At 53.1% G+C, this 12,727-nt stretch overlaps 1 protein-coding gene across 5 annotated transcripts in view; it reads left to right on the top strand.

The window, feature by feature from the left end:
* Positions 1 to 259: 259 nt before the first annotated feature.
* The window catches only part of VPS13D (vacuolar protein sorting 13 homolog D), a 276,465-nt gene continuing 263,997 nt past the window's right edge, over positions 260 to 12,727 (top strand). For all 5 annotated transcript variants that reach the window (XR_016210247.1, XM_008275374.5, XM_008275375.5 and 2 more), the window contains exons 1-3: positions 260 to 397; positions 2,902 to 3,076; positions 9,156 to 9,233. Coding sequence is in view for 4 of the 5 variants with exons in the window: in XM_008275374.5 (XP_008273596.4) it covers positions 2,980 to 3,076; positions 9,156 to 9,233 (175 nt within the window). In the remaining variant the exon portion in view is untranslated. The remainder of the gene's footprint in view (positions 398 to 2,901; positions 3,077 to 9,155; positions 9,234 to 12,727) is intronic.

Here is a 12,727-nt window from a genome sequence, read left to right as displayed (position 1 = left end):
GAGGCCATGGTTTGCCCTGACGGCCCCCAGCGGCTGCCGGAGAACAGACTGGGTGACCCAGAAGGAAGGGCAGCCGCACCGCCCTGGTGGATGGAGAGCAGGGCGTTGTAGAAGAATCCGGGGTCCCAGAACTGTCGGGGCCCTGCGCTCCCCCGGGAGTGAGTCAGTCTCCCGGTCCGTCCACGGGGCTGGTCGGGCGGCTGCACGCACAGGCAGCCGGCGCCAGGGGGCGCTTCCTCGATGGCTCGGCGCTCGGCTGGCCAGGCGCCGGCGCGTCGCCCGCTCGATTGATCGGGTCGGGGCGGGCCCGAGCGCCGCCGGCCTGCGCCATTGAGGAGCGGCGGAGCGGAGGCGCCGCGCAGTGCCGGGCTGGGGCGGCGGGCCGGGGACACCACAGGTAGGGGCCGCGCGGGGCCGCGCCGGGCGGCGGGCAGGGCCGGGCGCGCAGTCGGCCGCTCCTGGCCGCCTCAGACCCGGGGAGCGGGCCCACCCTCGGGAGCGCGGCGCGGGGACCCCGGCGTCCGGGCCTCCGGCCGCCCGGGCCGGGCTCCTCCGGGATCCCTGGGCGTCCGGGTGCGCCGCTCTCGCAGGGACCCCTGAGGCACAGCCTCCCGGGATCGCGGCGTCCGTGTGCTGGGAAGTCCGAGTCCCCTCCAGACCGCGGCGTCCTTCCCGGGGTCCCGGCAGCCTGGCGCGTCGGGGCTGGGGGGCTGTCAGTTCGCAGCTCTCCGCCTGGGCCTGGGTCTGCACGTGCGAGCCCTCATTTCACGCCCAGGAAGGGGGCGTCAGCTGTCCGGAGAGTCCTAACTAGCCCTCGGGGGGTCGCTCACGCCCGGCTTCGCCCCTAGCCCCTGCGGTCACCCCCCGGCCGAGCCCCTCCTCCCGGGCGTGGGACCCCCACGGCGCCATTCGCTCCAGACTTCACGCGGGACCCTGCAGGGGGAGGCTCAGGGTTTGGGGAGCAGGAGGAGCGGCGAGGGGGCTGTGGGCGCTCCGGTTCCCGTGGGGCCCCCGTCCCCCCAGCCTGGGAGCTCCCGGCCGCCTCGGGGAGGGGCGCCCCGCTCCGGTTACCAGGCCTTCCACTCCCGGTCTGGCCGCCTGTCCGGGGAGGGGCCTGGCCCAAGGTCACTCCCGGCGGTGTGCCCGCCGTGGGCTGAGCGCCCATCCCAGTGTCACCTGCCCGCCTCCCCGGGGAGGGGGAGCCGGGTGGGGGTTCCGGCCAGGCGGCCGCCCAGAAGCCCCGATGCACTGGCGTGTGAGCGCTGTGGGATTCTGGCCAGTCCGGCTTCCTTAGGGGAATCCTTGAAGCGGCCCCAAGCCCGGGCTAGATGCTCGGCAGAGCTCATGGACGCTTTCTGGGCTGGGCCCAGAGCGCCGAGCAGGGCTGACAGCGCCGGCGCCCGCGTGTCTTGATCCGGGCGAAGATTCCCCTGTCCTCAGGGTGAGCGGGGCAGGGCCTGAGCTGGGTAGGGCTCGCGTGCAGCCCGCGGTGGTTCGCGCCTTGCTGGGAGCTGGCTCTCAGGGCGATCAACCCGCGGCTCCTCTTGTGTTTGGAGCTCACTTGTTGCTCCCATTCACTTGCTGACAGAATAGAGACGTGTTTCTTTTATTCAGATGGTCAAATGCCCATTTTAAAAACTTAGTTCATAAAACCTTTTCTTAAATACCCAGTCACCCCTAGCAGGTGCCTGGCTTTGCACAGCTGTAGCTTTAAACATCTTCGGAAATTAGGCAACATTTTGCCAAGTGCTGTTTTTTTTTTTTTTTTTTTTCTAACTGTCATCGTTAATAAATCAAAGTGTCTTTTCTGGAAGGGTAAGCTACTGTGGACAGTCAGACTGCCCCAGAGAGTGGGTTAGCCCGAGCGACCCCCCTCCCCCCCCGAAGGCTAGTTAAAGGCAGTGGTTGGGACCCCCCGGGGGCCCTGTGATGGGGTCTTGCTTAGGTGGCAGGACCCTTGGGATGAGCTGTCTCCCTGCACTCACATGACCCTCTCACTTGAGGGGGCCAGTGCTTGGAGAGAATCCTGAGAGCAGGCTGCTTCCAAGCAGGATGCGTGCCCTGCGGAATCTGGAGCAGCTGGCGTGGTGGCCGATGGGTGCCCGAGAGCAAGGTGTGGGTCACAGAGGGGTCACAGTGCTAATGGGGATCTACCTGAGCCGGCTGAGGACTTGCCTGAGCGATCGTCTGGTTACCCTCACGTTGACTTTGTGTAAGACTGAACGGAGTCCACGTGCTTTTCACAGTACTGACCGACACCACTTACGGTAACAGACGTTTGTAATGCTGTGGCTGGTGCTCAGGTCCCTAATACAGGTCTAGGTCCCTAATGTCATTAAGAATAATGACGTCGCGCTGCCTGCTCCCTCTCGTCTACACGATATGAACAGCCTCAAGAGTAGATTCGAGAACCCTTAGGATCACTGCCGAGTGTGAAGTTCGGGGGGGGGGGGGGCAGTGCGGGCTCTGCTGACCTTTGGGCCGGATAATTCTCTGGTGGGGCTTGTCTGTGCTGTGTAGAGACAGCAGCTTCCGCTCTGTCTGCTCACAGATGCCAGTAGCAGGATGTAGCCAGTGAGGATGATCAAGTGTCTTGGGCGCAGGCGGATCATGCCCACCCGAGAACGTCTGATGAGGCAGTCTCATCCCCACGCAAATCACTAACCGCAAGTAGTTCAGTGAGTGGGTACATAAAGAAGACACACGTTTTGGATTGGAGGTCATTTTTGGCCAGCCTGTAAGAGTGACTGTTCCTTGCAGGTGTATCAAAACATACAGGTGTTGGTTTGGCCCTGCATTTACTGTTCTGCACTTTTGTCCACCTCCAGGCAGATAGAGTAGGAAATCAGCTCAGACAATCACCCAGTTTTCTGTTGATTTCCTTTTTTTCCCCTTTCATAGATTCTTCCATGACCATGAGAGAGAAAAATAAAAAAAAAGATCCATGATTTTTAAACATCTTTTTCTGAGGATATAGTCATGTTGGAAGGTCTTGTAGCCTGGGTTCTCAATACCTATTTGGGGAAATATGTCAATAACCTGAACACTGACCAGCTCTCGGTTGCACTTCTGAAAGGTGAGTACGTATATTTCTCTTTGGTAAAGTATGGCTTTGCAGGGGGCATTTCTGGTTTTTATATCTATTTTTGTTGTTTTGATAGTAAGAAAAGCTAATGCCCAGATAGCTTTGTACTATATATGTCTAAAAGGTAATTATGTTCTTGCAAATGACCCTGCTGATTGTTAGAGAGTAACTTAAGTATGTAGCTATTTTGGTGTAGATTTTAGGGAATGATTAAAATCTTTTTTTTTTTTTTTGACAGGCAGAGTGGACAGTGAGAGAGAGAGACAGAGAGAAAGGTCTTCCTTTGCCGTTGGTTCACCCTCCAATGGTGATCCGATGGCAGGAGCCAGGTACTTCTCCTGGTCTCCCATGGGGTGCAGGGCCCAAGCACTTGGGCCATCCTCCACTGCACTCCCTGGCCACAGCAGAGAGCTGGCCTGGAAGAAGAGCAACCGGGACAGAATCCGGCGCCCCGACCGGGACTAGAACCCGGTGTGCCGGCGCCGCAAGGCGGAGGATTAGCCTAGTGAGCCGCGGTGCCGGCCATGATTAAAATCTTTTAAGAAACAAAACAGATGGTTACTGTGCTAGACTGTTTTTTTTTTTTTTTTCCCTAGCTTTATGGAGCATTGTGGAGGCAGCCATGATGTAGTGACAATTTCATGTACTTTGGCTTCAGATACTACTTTGTTGCTTATTAGCTGTGTGAACAATAACTAATATTGAAATACTGAGCCTCAGTTTCTTTAGAAAAAGGGAAATGGGCCAGCGCCACGGCTCACTAGGCTAATCCTCTGCCTGTGGCGCCAGCACACTGGGTTCTAGTCCCGGTTGGGGTGCCGGATTCTGTCCCAGTTGCCCCTCTTCCAGGCCAGCTCTCTGCTGTGGCCCGGAAGTGCAGTGGAGGATGGCCCAAGTGCTTGGGCCCTGCACCCCATGGGAGACCAGGAGAAGCACCTGGCTCCTGGCTTCAGATTAGTGCAGCGCGCCGGCCATAGCGGCCATTTGGGGGGTGAACCAACAGAAGGAAGACCTTTCTCTCTGTCTCTCTCTCTCACTGTCTAACTCTGCCTGTCAACAACAACAACAACAACAACAAAAGATTTACTTGTTTACTTGAGAGGCAGAGTTACAGACAGACAGAAGGAGAGACAGAGAGAGAGGTCTTCCATCCGCTGGTTCACTCCCCAGATGGCTGCGACGGCCAGAGCTGTGCTGATCCAAAGCCAGGAGCTAGGAGCTTCTTCTGGGTCTCCCACATGGGTGCAGGGGCCCAAGGACTTGGGCCATCTTCTACTGCTTTCCCAGGTCATAGTAGAGAGCTGGATCGGAAGTGGAGCAGCCAGGTCTCGAACCGGTGCCCATATAGGACGCTGGCACTGCAGGCGGCGGCTTTTACCCACTACACCACAGCGCCAGCCCCAACACTTGGGCCATTTTCCACTGCTTTCCCAGGCCGTAGCAGAGAGCTGGATCGGAAGTGGAGCAGCCGGGACTTGAAGCAGTGCCCATATGGGATGCCGGTGCCGCAGGTGGATGCTTAACCTACTATGCCACAGTGCTGGCCCCTAGAATAATATTTAAAAGCCACTAGCCTACTGGCCTAAAATAGACACCCAACAGAAGCTTTAAAATCCATTGTTATGAGGGCTTCGGTGGGCTTTATGGGGTCTTACTTAGTAGTGAAGTACCTAAAGCTGGAGACAGTTTAGGTCTTACTGCCCTGTACCTGGCGAGTGTAGTCCCGTGGTTTGGCATGGGACTGGGAAGCTGCATTTTCTCCTGTTTGTTTTGATTTAAATTCTCTTTGGTCAGCTCAGTGTGGGACCCTTTAACGAGTCTAGCGAGATGGGATGGGGTCAGTCTGCAGGCGTGTGAATTCACGGGAAATGGAAGGGAGGTCTCAATGCCACGGGGCCCGCAGCTCCCTGGCAGTGAGTTTTGGTGAGGACTAGGACTAGCTGGCAGAACCAGCGCCGATGGAGATGTTTGCCTAGTGTGCCAGTAGGGTACCAGTGGATCGCCTGTCCCAGCAGCCGTTCCTCGCCAAGTTTTCCTACCCATCTCGTCAGGGACGGCAGCCGCAGGAGGCTGCGGGAGCCTCATGCCCCCCCCCCCCGCCTTCCTTGCGCTGGGAGCAGAAGCGGGTGCTCCTGTTTCTGCTTTTCCTCCTGTCCTCAGAAGGGAGCTAAATAGAAAGTGAAAGTGACCCGTCAGGGAAGAGGATGCCTTCACAGTGCAGTAGGGTCCTGCTCACCTGGCTGGTGCTCCGTGTCTGGTTCTCAGATACGCCGGGCCTGACGCTGAGTTGGGGGGTGTGAAGGACAGGCCTAGAGAGAGAACTGCAAACCACAGCCTTGCTCGTGAGAGGTCCTCAGGGCTGTTGGGGGACTTGCGGTGCTGAAGAACTGAGTGAATGGAGAAATTTGTGCTGACTTCTCAGAGGGAAGACCAATAACAAAATATGTCTTTTTTTTTTTAAGATTTATTTATTTATTTGAAAGGCAGAGTTACAGAGGCAGAGAGGGAGACAGAGAGGTCTTCCATCCGCTGGTTCACTTCCCAGATGACCGCAGCTGCCGGAGCTGGGCTGATCTGAAGCCAGGAGCCAGGAGCTTCCTCGGGGTCTCCCACATGGGTGCAGGGGCCCAAGGACTTGGGCCATCTTCTGTTGCTTTCCCAGGCCACAGCAGAGAGCTGGATCGGAAGTGGAGCAGCTGGGACTCGAACCAGTGCCCATATGGGATGCCGGCGCTGCAGGCAGTGGCTTTACCCACTATGCCACAGTGCTGGCCCCACAAAACATACCTTGTTACAATTGTGTGTGTCATATGGTTCCTCTAGTTACTTTCCTATGCTTATTTCCTTTTTTAAAAAATGTACTGTTCTCTATGGCTTTGAATGAACTTGTGGAGTTTGAGAATTGTTTGCTTTTTCCTTCATAACTGGTATTAATGTGGTACCCCATGAATATGGATCCAGCGCACACCATAATGCCTGGTCAGAATCTTGGAGCCTTGCAGTGCCCTGAGAGAATGGCTCTGTAAAGAAGTCGACACTGGTTCTTTGATCTCGGTGGTGCAGTGTTGGGGGGGCAGGTCCTAGATAGGAATGAGAATGCTATTTCAACCCATGTGAAAACAGAGGCTGTTCTGGATGCAAAGGAGACTGAAGTAGTGGTCAAGGTTATGGATTTTAGCCAGACTGTGGGTTTGAATCCCAGTTCCTCCATTAACCAGTAACTTGGGCAAATTCCTCCACTCTTCATGCTTCAGTTTCTCATTCTGTGAGTTGGAGCTAATATTAATTGTTTCATAAAGTTCTAAGGAAGGACCCAGAACAAATTAATATGGGTGAAAGAGCTAAGTAGTACATCATCAGCGTTAGTCATCGTTACTGTCATTCTAATGATCATCAGCATAGGATTGGCTGCTGGGTTGGATTTCAAGAGCAGATTGTGCTTAGGCTAAGAGTCATGCAAAATGTGTGACATGTGAGTGGTGGAAGGACAGAGCCAGCACTGGGGTTGAGATTTCGCTTGTTTAGTCATTCAGCAAACGTTAATTGAGCTCTTGCTTTTACAGAACTGAACTGATACCCAAAGGGAGATCAGTAGTAGATCCCAAGTTCGGGCTTAGGGCCAAGCCTGGTTTCACCACTTAACAGCCCTCTGTGCTGCCTTGCCTGGCAGGCGGCTGAAGCCTCTCTGCCCACTGTCCCTTCTGCTGCCAGGTCTGAGCATCTACCGTGGACTCGGTGCCGTCACTTACCAGCTCTGTGATTTTTAAACAAGTTGCTTATCCTCCAAGCTATGTTCTTCGCCTCAACCTGAGAAACAAGTAGTGTTTCCTTGTGTTGTGAGAATTAAATAAGGTAATGCATGCAAAGTGCTTGGCACAGTGTCAGATCTCCCTAAGTGGAATCTCTCTTATTATTCTACCCACATTCTATAATCCCCACCCACCCTCAGAGAGCAGTTGACCTGTTGAGATAAGTCACACAGTAACACAAGGCATTGCATCTCTGTGTGGAACGCAAGGCACGATGCCGTGGAGGGTAAAGGTGGAAGACCTTTCTTTCTGGGGAGGCTGTTGTGAGGTGGCTTTTGAGAGGGTCTCAGGGTTTCACTCCAGGCAGGACTTGCAGGGCACCTTTGGAATGGTGTGGGGCCACATGGAGGGGCCGAGCGTTGGCCCGTGAGCAGGTCTGTGTTTCTGTAACCCCAAACTGCAGTTCCCCCTGCTTGTTCTTTTTATAAACTCCGCGTCCAGTGGTGATTACAGATTGCTGACAAACGACCACCCTGTATATGCATCCTGGTTGTAGCGAATAGATTTCCTGCTCATCTGAGATGAGAAATTTGGGGATGAAACATCGATGAATAAGCTTATAAGTTGTCTGAAACGTTGCCATTTGTAACACACTCATCTACTTTGGGTGCTTTATTACCTGTCTCCCTGGAGGGACCTTGCCCAGCAGGGCCAGTGGGATGCATGTCCGAGTGGGGGCGTTAGGAAGCGCTCAGTCTTGAAGCACAGCTGTGTTGTTTGATCTCTTTGCTTTTTGCTTTTTGTGAGCTATTTTTCCGTCTCATTCTTTCCTGTTTCCTCCTCTTGGGAAACCTTCTTGCTTTCTGCACTTTAGCTGTAAGTTTTCATGGTCAGAGTCGCCTAGAGCGCTCACCACTTCCCAAGGCCGTAGAGCAGCCAGGGGAAGCAGGGCCTGCCGGCCTTTGTGACAGATTTGGGCAGTGAGAATAGGCTGGTTCCAAGTTCAAATTCTGTTCTTCTAAAGTACTAACAGCTACATATCTGCTTGCCTCCTTTAATGGAGTCACTTTCAGCTAAGGAAGACATTTTGCATTTTTTTCTCCCTCTTAATGATATTTTTCTCCCCCATGTGGAAGTTGGACTGTTTTGCTAGGGTTGTTAGTGTTTCCTTTTGGTTAGTCTTAAAAGTCTTTGGAGCCCCATCTGGACAAAATCTTGCAAATGTCAGAAAATAAGTTGAGTGCATTTGCTCAGAACCTGCCAAATTGCTAGATTTGAAATCTTTAGAAACCAAAGACTCCCAAGGTCTGAGCAGTCACTTAAAGGGAAAATAACCAAGTTCCCACATTACTTTGTATTTGGAGTGAAAGGCTTGTCCTTTCTTACAGTCAGTGGCTGTTGTCTGTACTCCCTGTCTTGAAGACACGTTTCTCAGATTAAAGTGGCTCAGAAGTTGTCTTGTGTCCTGCAAACCATTTGGTGAAACCACGGCTCCTCTCTCTGTGTTCTCAGTGCCCAGCACAGTGCCTCGTATGGAGTAGGATTTATGTGTGTGTGTGAATGGATGGCTTGCGTGGCTGGGCGAGGCAGGTCTGGCTGCCCTGTGGTCTGTGTGCTTTTGGATTTGAGTTTTCATCCTTTTCACTCCTTTGCTTTCAGACCAGGTGTTGCACCTGCAGTGGAGGTACAGAGAACATGTGGAGGTGGTCTCCCAGAGGGGAAAGTGTGGTTCCTTTGGATGGCCAGTTTTAATTAGCTAAACTATGGGCTCTGGAACGTTGTGTGTCCTACGCTCATTCTGCAGGGGTGGGGTGGGGGAGCTTTGCAGATACCTGGGTTTCAGTCCCAGAGATGCTGCTTTATTGGGTCAGTGGCTGGGGCCCTGGGGCCTGCCCTTGACCCTAGTGCATCCGACGTTGAGGATGCTCTGGGAGATAGTAGCCATGACGGAGGGGCCCGTAAATTGGCCAGTGGACTGTCTGACCTGCAAGTCCAGAAAGGCTTTTACATTTTTAAAAGCTTGTGAAAAAAGAATAGGCAACAGATATCATATAAAGTATGCAAACCTGTCTTGCCTGTCACAGAAGTTAGAGCCTTGCGCAGACTCTTGGTTGGCTGCTGAGCTGCAGCTGTGATGTACATGATGGAGTGGCGGGTCGGGGGGAGTGGAGATGAAGAGCATGGTTGGTGCCAGCACGGCCCAGCGCCTTGTATGGCCCTGATCTGATGGTGGAGTTTTCCCTTTAGCCTTCAGTACTTTGCACACAGTAGGCATCTACTATATTTGATGGATGAATATTTTATGATGTTTTTATTTTTAGGTGCTGTTGAATTAGAAAACCTGCCGTTAAAGAAAGATGCTTTGAAAGAACTGGAATTGCCATTTGAAGTCAAAGCTGGTATGTGGAACTAGAGGAGTGGGAAGAAATTTTGAGTGTCATGTTGTTTGTAATGTAAAAGCATGAGTCCGGAGGCTGGCTCTGTGTGTAGTGGGTTAAGCCAGCGCCTGTAACATTGGCATCCCATATTAGCACTGATTCAAGTCCCTGCTGCTCCACTTCCAATCTAGCCCCCTGCTAATGGTCTGGGAAGCAGTGGAAGATGGCCCAGGTGCTTGGACCCTGCACCCACGGGGGAGACTCGGATAGGGCTCATGGCTTCTGACTTCAGCCTGACCCAGCCCTGACCGCTGTGGCCATCTGGGAAGAGAACAAGTGGATGGGATGTTGATCTCTCCCTTCCTCCCTCTCCCTCCCTCCCTCCTTCCCTTTTTCTTTCTCCTTAACTCTTTCAAGTAAATAAAATCTTTAAAAGAAAAACCAAAAAACAAAAAGCCATGAGTCCTGGAGTTTGTATTTGTTTGACCAGGAAGAGGAAGGTTGGAAGTGTTAGAGTTTAGATCAGTGTTTCAGTGTGATCTCTGGGCCACTTGAGTCAGGATGGCCCTGGGGTTGTGGTGGGGTGGTCAGGGGGCTCCTAGACCTGCTGAATCAGAATCCATGTACATTGAACAGGTTCCCCAGGTGGTCCTTAGGCTTCCTCATGTATGAGTTTTTTTATAGACATTACTGAGGGCCAGTTCACTCTGTTGAGTAAGAGCTGTGTCTGTTTTCTGTTGCTATCACAAAATACTGGGGGCTTGACTTTAGAAAGGAAAGAGGCCTGTATAGGCTCACAGTTCTGGAGACGCATGAGCACGGTGCTGGCATTTGCTTGGCCTTTGGTGAGCACCGTGGACGGTGAAAAGGCAGGATAAGCCGGCACATGCAAGAGAGCGTGTGTTAAGAAACAAAGCAAGATGGGGCCTGCGCTGTGGCGCAGCGGGTTAACACCCTGGCCTGAAGCGCTGGCATCCCATATGGGAGCTAGTTCGAGTCCCGGCTGCTCCACTTCTGATCCAGCTCTCTGCTATGGCCTGGGAAAGCAGTAGAAGATGGCCCAAGTCCTTGGGCCCCTGCGTGGGAGACCCGGAAGAAGCTCCTGGCTCCTGGCTTTGGATCGGCGCAGCTCCGGCTGTTGCGGCCAGTTGGGGAGTGAACCATCAGATGGAAGACCTCTCTCTCTCTCTCTCTCTTTCTCTCTCTCTCTGCCTCTCCTCTCTGTGTAACTCTGACTTTCAAATAAATAAATGAATAAACCTTTAAAAAAAAAAAAAGAAACGAAGCAAGAGAGGGCTGAAAAGAGCCAGACTTGCCTTTTTTTTTTTTTTTAAAGATTTAGTTATTTATTTGAAAGATAGAGTTAGAAAAAGGGAGAGAGAGACAGAGAGATCTTGCATCTGCTGTTTCAAAGAGAAAGACGGAGGGAGGGAGAGTGCAGTGTCTTACATCTGCTGGTCAGTCCCTGAATGGCTGTAAAAGCCAGAGCTGGACCTTGCAGAAGCCTGGAGCCGGGAACTCCATCCTGGTCTCCTACGTGAGTGGCAGGGCCCAGGTGCCAGGCCGTCTCCTGCTGCTTTCCCAGGCACATTGGCAGGGAACTGGATTGGAAGTGGAGCAGCCGGGACTTGAACTATTACTCACATGGGATGTGGGCATTGCCAAGTGGGAGCTTAACCTGCTGCACCCCAATGCTAGCCCCTGGACTTGTTTTATAACAACCCACTCTGATCCAGCCCTGAGGCCTAATTCACTTCTGAGAGACCCGGTCCAGTCTCCTGGAAAAGACATCGGTCCATTCATGAGGGCTTTACCTCCCAAGGACTGGCCCCCTGACAGTGCCACATTGAGAATCAGGCCCCAGTGGTGTTCAGGCCTCGGGGTTTGAGTGGGAGAAATCATAGTCAGACCACAGCAGTGAGCTCGACTGGGGAGGTTACTTCCGTGTGCTTCCGCACTTTGGAGATGAGACAGCGGAGGTACCTGTATTGCAGGTGCTTTGGATGGGGCAGATGAGTTACTGTGTTACACTGGCTCAGGGCAGGGCCTGGCATGGTCAGTGGATGTAAGCAGTTACTACAGAAGTTTAGTAAGTGCTAGATTGGCTAAGGAAGTAAAAAACTATCATAGAATAAAAGTAGCCACTAATGACCGGCCACTTCTAAAATTAGTCCCTGTTCAGATGCCTTTCATTCCTCAACAATAACCTGTTTACGCCAGCCTTTCCTGTATTTTGGGTGCTTATATTCAATAAAATACAAGAACAGGGGTGAGTGGTCTCCCAGTTAAGATGCTGCCTGAGACGCCGCCGTCCCACAGCAGAGTGCCTGGGTTCAGGTGCCAGCTCTGCTCTCAGTCGCAGCTTCCAGCAGGTGCACACCCTGCGAGGCAGCAGGTGATGGCTCGAATGGTTGGATCCCTGCCGCATACATGGGAGACTCAGATTGAGTTTCCGGTTCCTGGGTTTGGTTCATCCCAGCCCAGCCCTACTGTTGCAGGCTTTTGGGGGGTGAGCTAGTGGTCTGAAGATCTCTCTTCCTCCCTCTGTTTCTCTTTCAAACAATTATAATAAATAAATTAAAAAAAAAAAAATCCAAGTGCAAAGCAAGTCAGTTGTTAGATGAGGTAGAATAGAAATCTTTCAAAAGAATTAGGTTTTCTTGAAGTCATTTCAAGTGATAGATGAACTCCTAGCAGCAAAGGCAAAGGGATTGACAAATGAGGAAGAAACCTTAAGAATGATGACCAAGGGGCCAGCGCTGTGGCAGGGCAAATGAGGTAGCATCCTACTTTTTAAATTATTTGTTGTAGGCCGGCACCGTGGCTCACTAGGCTAATCCTCCGCCTTGCGGCGCCAGCACACCGGGTTCTAGTCCCGGTCGGGGCGCCGGATTCTGTCCCGGTTGCCCCCCTTCCAGGCCAGCTCTCTGCTGTGGCCATGGAGTGCAGTGGAGGATGGCCCAAGTGCTTGGGCCCTGCACCCCATGGGAGACCAGGAGAAGCACCTGGCTCCTGCCATCGGATCAGTGCGGCGCGCCGGCCACGGCGGCCATTGGAGGGTGAACCAACGGCAAAGGAAGACCTTTCTCTCTGTCTCTCTCTCACTATCCACTCTGCCTGTCAAAAAAAAAAATTATTTGTTGTAAAGTTTTTAAATTTGTTACTGGATGACAATAACAATACTTGCTGTTGTTAAAAATACCATTTAAAAAATATTTATTTTTGGCCGGAGCCGCGGCTCACTAGGCTGGTCCTCCGCCTGCGGTGCCGGCACACTGGGTTCTAGTCCCGGTCGGGGTGCCGGATTCTGTCCCGGTTGCCCCTCTTCCAGGCCAGCTCTCTGCTGTGGCCAGGGAGTGCAGTGGAGGATGGCCCAAGTGCTTGGGCCCTGCACCCCATGGGAGACCAGGAGAAGCACCTGGCTCCTGGCTCCTGCCATCGGATCAGCGCGGTGCGCCGGCCGCAGCGCGCCGGCCGCGGCGGCCATTGGAGGGTGAACCAACGGCAAGGGAGGA

The sequence above is a fragment of the Oryctolagus cuniculus genome, chromosome 7 (assembly GCF_051225735.1).
Source record: "Oryctolagus cuniculus isolate XC-2025 breed Fujian yellow rabbit chromosome 7, ASM5122573v1, whole genome shotgun sequence".
Classification (NCBI taxonomy): Eukaryota; Metazoa; Chordata; class Mammalia; order Lagomorpha; family Leporidae; genus Oryctolagus; species Oryctolagus cuniculus.
The sequence above is the reverse complement of the archived record's forward strand: the minus strand, read 5'-3'. Positions and strand labels throughout refer to the sequence as shown.